At 53.6% G+C, this 6,719-nt stretch overlaps 4 protein-coding genes across 4 annotated transcripts in view; 2 read left to right on the forward strand and 2 right to left on the reverse strand.

Moving 5' to 3' along the window:
* GUITHDRAFT_134836 (hypothetical protein) overlaps positions 1-532 on the forward strand; it is a gene marked incomplete at both ends in the record, with an annotated part of 3,854 nt that extends 3,322 nt beyond the window's left edge. Inside the window, 2 exons of the mRNA XM_005837621.1 lie at positions 237-277; positions 429-532. Of these exons, the coding sequence (XP_005837678.1) occupies positions 237-277; positions 429-532 (145 nt within the window). The remainder of the gene's footprint in view (positions 1-236; positions 278-428) is intronic.
* A 258-nt stretch (positions 533-790) lies between these two features.
* GUITHDRAFT_134837 (hypothetical protein) lies at positions 791-3,797 on the reverse strand (the record flags this gene model as incomplete). The annotated part of the gene is given in 8 exon segments (XM_005837622.1): positions 791-1,005; positions 1,117-1,182; positions 1,573-1,705; positions 1,921-1,983; positions 2,003-2,146; positions 2,317-3,205; positions 3,569-3,735; positions 3,786-3,797. 8 exon segments carry the CDS (start codon positions 3,795-3,797, stop codon positions 791-793), a joined length of 1,689 nt encoding a protein of 562 aa, XP_005837679.1.
* Positions 3,798-4,698: 901 nt separating this feature from the next.
* On the forward strand, positions 4,699-5,331 carry GUITHDRAFT_103292 (hypothetical protein; the record flags this gene model as incomplete). The annotated part of the gene is made up of 3 exons (XM_005837623.1): positions 4,699-4,748; positions 4,823-4,928; positions 5,158-5,331. 3 exons carry the CDS (start codon positions 4,699-4,701, stop codon positions 5,329-5,331), a joined length of 330 nt encoding a protein of 109 aa, XP_005837680.1.
* An 85-nt stretch (positions 5,332-5,416) lies between these two features.
* Positions 5,417-5,800, reverse strand: GUITHDRAFT_134839 (hypothetical protein; the record flags this gene model as incomplete). The annotated part of the gene is made up of 1 exon (XM_005837624.1): positions 5,417-5,800. One exon carries the CDS (start codon positions 5,798-5,800, stop codon positions 5,417-5,419), a length of 384 nt encoding a protein of 127 aa, XP_005837681.1.
* Between the last annotated feature and the right edge of the window lie 919 nt (positions 5,801-6,719).

Consider the following 6,719-nt stretch of genomic DNA (forward strand, 5'->3'; position numbering starts at 1 on the left):
GGAGGAGAGTTTCTCTGCCCAGACTGCTCCTCCTCCTCCTCCTCCTCCTCCTCCGCAAGGAGCTCTTCTGTACCCGCCGAGCAAATGTAACCCTTCTCCGTCTCCCTCACTCTCCCTCACTCTCCCTCTCCCTTTCCTCCCTCCTCCCCTCCTTGAACTTGTCTCCTTTCTCCGCCCTGTTTCCGCTTCCTGTTTGAATTTCTTTTTCGTCTTCGTCGCTCACTTTGAATCTTCAGGGGCCAGGCACAGACAGAAGAAATAAAGAGGAGCCTCCAAGGTACTTGCTGCCTCTCCTCCTCCCTCCCCCCCTCCCCTCCTCGTGCTGTTCAACGGTTCACGTCCTGCTCCTGCCCTTCCGTACTCTGCTCTCCTCCTCCTCCTCCTCCTCCTCCTCCTCCTCCTCCTCCTCACTCTGACAGGCCGTGCAGATTTGCGGGCGATGCTGGAGGAGCACAAGAGAGTTGTGGTGACCGATGGAGGGAGGTGGATCAGGTTGGTGGAGACAAGCGAGCTGAAGAAGCTCATGAGATGAAAGTTTCTTTGTTCACTGGATGTCGGAGAGAAGAGTTTGTGTGAAAGATAATAAAGTTCAATGTGAGGAGACGAGACGAGACGAGACGAGACGAGACGAGACGAGATGAGATGAGATGAGATGAGATGAGACGAGATGAGATGAGATGAGACGAGACGAGACGAGACGAGATGAGATGAAATAAGATGAGAGGAAAGCATTTATCTCATTTATCATTATCTAAAGATTTTTTAAGGTTTGTTTTGTGTCATAGTAATTCTACAGTTGAGCAAATAGCAAATCATGAACAGTGAGAGACTCAAAGATGGTTGTTGTTGATTCTGCTGCTGCTGTTGCCATGTTGTTGTTGTTGTTGTTGTTGTTGTTGTTGTTGTTGTTGTTGTTGTTGTTGATGATGATGATGGTGGTGGTGGTGGTGGTGGTGGTGGTGGTGGTGGTGATGGTGATGTTCATGATCGTGGTGACGACATCATCTTGAGACAAGCACAACAACAGCGATGACAAATGCAATCAAGATGACCTAAGAAACAAGATGAGTCGCAACAGCACAAGTCAGAACAAGCTTGCAACACAACAAGCCTGACCGAAGTGAAAATCAGCACTGCGATGAGGCGAAACAGCTTTTTTATGCTTCTGGAGAGCTTGTTGAGCTGCAAAGAAGTGAGGAGAAAAAATAGAGAAACAAACGCTGCAAGAAAACCAACAAGCACAACGGGGTAGAGAGAGCGATGACAATCACATGAAACAGCAAGAAAGCAAGAGGCAGATTTGAGATGCACTTACAACCTCTTGATCAACTTCTACCCTTGGCTTCATCCCCTCATCCTCAGTTTCATTCGCTGCAAACAAGATCTTAACAGAGAATGACAACGTCGTGATGAACCTGATGCCTGAACTGCACAATCTCGATACTGCCTGAAGATCAAAATTAATCCGTTTATCATCGTGTTTGTCATGGTTATGATCATCATCATCATCATCATCATCATCATCATCATCATCATCATCTTCATCATCATCTTCATCATCATCTCCCTCACCTGAGGTCATGACTTCGTATTTTGCTACTCTCATCTTCAACTCGCAGCATCTGTTGTGTTTGCTTCGGCCCGTTCTGCCCTTCCATGTTGTTGAGTTCTCTTGCGACATCGATGTGACATTCAAGTGCTGAACCTAAGCATCAAATCAACAACGCTCGAGATGAAAGGAGGGGAGAAGAGAGGCAGGGAGGGGAGAAGAGAGGAGGGGAGGGGAGGGGAGGGGAGAGGAGGGGAGGGGAGAAGAGAGGAGGGGAGGGGAGGGAAGGGGAGGGGAGGGGAGGGGAAGTGGACAGGACAGGACAGGACAGGACAGGAAGAGGAGGAAAGGAGAGGAGGGGAGCGCATCACCTCGCGAATTTCCTTTGAGAACCTCAACATTGATCGCTTCAACTCTCTCACTCTCGTTCTCACCTGCTTTCATATTGTCTACATCGACTCCTGTTCCTTCAGAGGCTCCTCCTGCTCCTGCTCCTGCTCCTCCTGCTCCTGCTCCTGCTCCTGCTCCCTCTCCTAATGTCTGCTCGTCATCAGAGGAGTTCTCCTCTTGTCTCTCTTCTAGTGCTTCTGGAATCACCTGCTCTCGCAGGTCAGACGATGGTGCTGCAGTGAAGGGCAGGGAAAGGGACGACATGAGAAGGCAAGAGGAGGAGGCAGGGGAGCGAAAGAGGAGGAGGAGGAGGAGGAGAAGGAGGAGGGGGAGAAGGAGGAGGAGAAGGAGGAGGAGGAGGAGGAGGGGAGAGAAACCTCCATCAATGGCGCCTGTGCTGACAACCTCAACGGCCAGGTTGCGCTTCTTGTGCTGCTCTCCGGCTCGACCCGGACATCGATGGTTGCTGGCTCAAGAAATGAAACCCAATCCCCTCCTCTTGCTGCATCTCCTTCAGCAGCCCCGTCCGTTCCTCTGATTCCTGCTGGGGCTGGGGCTGATAATCTTCCTCCTCCTGGCTGCTCACTGATGTCAACAATATCTTCACCATGGTCGCGATGGCACAGTGAGGAGCTGATAGTCTCGAGGAGAACCCCTGGCTCCTCTCCTCCTCCTCTTCGAGCCTCTCGATCGGCTTCTGCTGTTGCCATCTGATCTTTCCCGGGCGTCGTGACGTCGAACGGATTCCACGAGTGCTGAGCTGGCGGGAGGGAAGTCGCAGTTGGTGATGGAGGAGGGGATGAGGATGCTGGAAGAGCAAAGAAAGGAGCAGGAGCAGGAGGACGAGCAAGAGGAGAAGCAGGAGGAGGAGCAGGAGGAGGAGCAGGAGGAGTATCTGATAGGAACTTGCTGTCCCTCGAAAGCTCTGCTGACTTCTCGAAGCTCAGGCGGGAGCGCAAGTCAAGAGCAGGAGAGGAAAAGTGCACAGGAGAGGAGAAGGAGGCCGTCAGAGTCTCGAGGTCGATGAACCCTCCTCCCTCCCTGCTGATCGAGATCTCACGCGCACCTCCTCCTGGGGCTTCCCCGCCAGGGGACTCTTCCTCGCCCTCTCCTCCTTCCTCCTCCCATCTGCTAGACTCCTCGTCCTCGTCCTCGTGATTTTGATCGCCGGGCTTCTCCTCTACTGCTGTTCCCTCGGCCATGAAGGCTTCAGATTTGATCATGCCGAACTCTGATTCCGACAACACACCGATATCAACCAGCTCCCTGAGATGAGCTGTGAGAGGTCAAGCATGTGAAGATGCGGTGAAGGAAAAGACCAACAGGAGAGGGAGATGAAGGATTGAAGGAGAACACAAGGCAGAGTGCGAGGAAGAAGTCAAGAAAGGAACAGAGATCTCAGACAGGTAAGGAGGGGAGGGAGAAGTCAAAGGTGGGAGTTGATGCGAATGGAGTGAGGGCAAGAGAAGAAGATGACAGTGAGGATGACAGCATGATGGCAAAAGGATAACGATAAGGAGGAGGAGGATGAAGATGATGATGAGAATGATGATGATGATAAGAATGATGATGATGATAAGAATGATGACGACAACGACAACGGGGAGGAGGAGCACGAGGCAGCGTCACCTTAGATCTTGTTCAAGTCGGGTTGACTCCTCTCTGTACGACTTCATCGACAGCCTTTCTGCTCCCTCCCGTCGCTCGTTCATCAGCTCCAGCGACGATTGTCGCAACACACTCAAGACTGGGTCCAACGACGCAGTCGGGCTCGTGCGACTCGACCCGTCCGCCACCTGAGAGCCTTGTCTTCAGCCCATAGAGGAGAAGATAGGAGATAGTTGACCTTGACCACCATGGCTGATAACTTTCAAGTCTCCAGGAATGGTTCAGGAGTCTGTCCTTGAGACGTCAGAATGGTTAAGTACATCTAAAACTCCCCATTCCTCTCTTTCGCTCCCTGGCTTCTTCCTCCCCCCCCTCACCCTGGTTCCCTCCCTTCCGAGGCTGTCTCCAGGCCGCTTCTGCTCCGACCCATTGTACTACTCCTTTGGCTCTCCTACCTCAACTCTACGGTGTCAGCTGCTCCTCAGTCCACTGCAGCTGCCCCTGCCCCTTCCCTTACTGCCCCTGATGCCCTCGATGCCGCCCTTGCTGGAGCCTCCTCAGTGCTTCTCCTCCTCCTCCTCCCCCGTGCTCGTCATGGTCGCGGCAGTCGGAGCCGACGGAAATGCCGGCGCATCTCAGATCATTTGAAAACCGAGGTTGGGGCCTTCACCCGCAAGATTCAGTACTGGAACTAACCAACTGATACACTGAAGTAATATTTAAAATATACAGAATTTAGTTAACTATTTCAATGATGTAGTGAGATGTTGTACTGGAGGCAAGTTGAGCTAAAAGCACACTACGGATAACTGAAACTTGAAAAAATGGCGGGAGAAGCAGAGAGGAGGGAGGGAGGGGGAGAGAGAGGGAGAGAGAGAGAGGAAGCAGGATCGAGGAGTGAGGCAGACAGGTATGCAGAAGGAGGGTTGCTGGGAAGGTAGGAGCTTGATGCCTTTCATGTGATGAGAGAAGGGCGGGCCGTTTTCCCTCAGACAGGAATGCGGTTGGAGCAATGGTAACAAATAGAAGAGGCGTGCGAGGAGGGAAGAGCGAACGAAGGAAGGGAACAGATGGCATGACAGCATGGCAAGAGAAAGGCAACACTGACTTGTATCTGTAGGAACACTCCACGAGTACGTCTGTAGTGAAACATGGAGGAGACAGCAAGACAACTGAAGATCAAGGTCGGAGTCGTGAAAAGGTAAGAAGTGATGTTGTCTTCGTCGTCTCGCACTCACAGACCATTCTTTTCCTTCCTCCTCCCTCCGTGGTCAGGCTAACCAAGGAGCATGCCTCCTATCAGAAAGAGATCGATCAGCAGACTGCAAAGATCGAGAAGATGACTACAGCAGGAGATTGCGAGCATGACATCAAACAGCAGGTAGATGCTCCTGCTCCTGCTTGTTCCCCTCTTCCTTCCCTGCTGCTCATCTTGAACCCTTCCCTGCTCCTCGTGCTCCTTCCCTCGTCCTCATCCCAGCCTTCCTCGCTACGAGACTGTCAGTCAGTCTATTCCTGTGCCCTTCCTCCCTTGTCCAACGTCCTCTACTCACTCACCTCCTGCTCGTCCTCTCCTCGCTCACCTCCTCTTGCGTGCTCGTGGCTGACAGCAGAGCCAGAACGAAGTGCTCAAGGAGGCGCGGGTGTGCCTGGACGACTCGAAGCGGAGGCTCGGGGCTGCAGTGGAGGAGCTGGGGGCGCTGTTGGAGGAGGCGGGAGACTCGTTGAAGGGAAGCGCGGACTACGAGGAAGCGGAGGGCCTTGTCAAGGCTAACAGAGCATGAAGAGCCAATAACATGTGCCGAACATGTTCCCGTTCCTCGTCCTCCTCCTTGTCTGCAGCTTTATTTACATCATCGTCCTTTCTCTTCATTGCCCTTCATTATCTCCTTCTCCTTCACCAGCACCCGCTTGAACATCTGACTCCAACGCATTCCTCGGCTCGTTGTCCTCCGCTGCCTTGTCTTCTTCTCCCTCCGCCCTCTCACCCTCAGCTGCCACCTCACCCTCTGCCTTCTCTCCTTGTTCCTCTACCACCTTCTCCTCTTCTCCCTCCGCTTTCTCTCCGTCTCCACCTTCTGCCACCTTCTCTCCCTCCTCTTGTGCAGGCGTCTCTCCTCCCTCCACCTTCTCTCCCTCCTCTTGTGCAGGCGTCTCTCCTGCCTCCGCCTTCTCTCCCTCCTCTTGTGCAGGCGTCTCTCCTGCCTCCGCCTTCTCTCCCTCCCCTGCCTTCGGCTCCTCCCCTTGACCCATCTCTCTCCCCTGCTCGCTTGTCTGCACGTGCTCCTCCGCTTGCTTCTCCTCTCCCTCTCCTTCCGGCTGCGCCGACTGTTCAGCTTCTCCGCCGCCTCCCGCTGCCTCCTGGCTATCGTCTTGCTGCTCAAGAGCTTCTGCAGAATCTTCACCTGCTGCTTGTCAGAGGAGAAGCATATCGGTGACGCTCAGACGGGTAGGAGGAAGGGAAAGAGAGCGAGGTAGGAGGAGAGAGTAAGGAGGGAGCGACGTAGGAGGAGACAAGTAATGGGGCAAGGAAAGGAGGAGCAGGAGTAGGGGTAAAGTAAGAGAGAGAGAGCCTTCACCTGGTATCTCCGCATCGTTGTCAACCTCCTCCCCCTCCTCCCCCTCCTCATCTAGAGCAAGTGTTAGAGCCGGCCTTGACTCCTCCTCTTTGCCTCTCCACCCTCCACCCGCCCCCTCTGCATCCCTCGATCCTCTTCTTCTCAGTCCGCTCCTCTCTGTCTACTCCGCCTGCTCGTCTCACCCTCGTTGATCTGATCGTTGGAAGCGTCCTCTGCGATGGCAGGAGGTATGCGCGGCTTCGGTCTCTCCCTTGCGGTACCTAATCAATCAAGTCAGAGAGGAACGGAGAGGGGGAAGACGGGGAGGAAGAAAAGGAAGATGAGGTGGAAGCCGACGGGGTCGCTTGCGTGGTTGGAGTCGCTTGCGTGGTGTGGTGCCCGGTTTTCGCTGCCTCCTTCGTTTCCTAGTATGTTATTGACGCGGGTTTGTTGGCTCTATCCTTTGTTTGCTTCAGTTTGTCCTTCTTGTTTGAGTCGAAAAAAGGGGTAAGTGGGCCCCTGGCGGGGGCCTGGAAGATGAGTAACGGTTTATAACGGTGTTGACGAAAGGGGCGCCTGGGCACGATCCAGTGAATTGAGGAAATAGAGTAGCA

The sequence above is a fragment of the Guillardia theta genome (assembly GCF_000315625.1).
Source record: "Guillardia theta CCMP2712 unplaced genomic scaffold GUITHscaffold_13, whole genome shotgun sequence".
Taxonomy (NCBI): domain Eukaryota; class Cryptophyceae; order Pyrenomonadales; family Geminigeraceae; genus Guillardia; species Guillardia theta.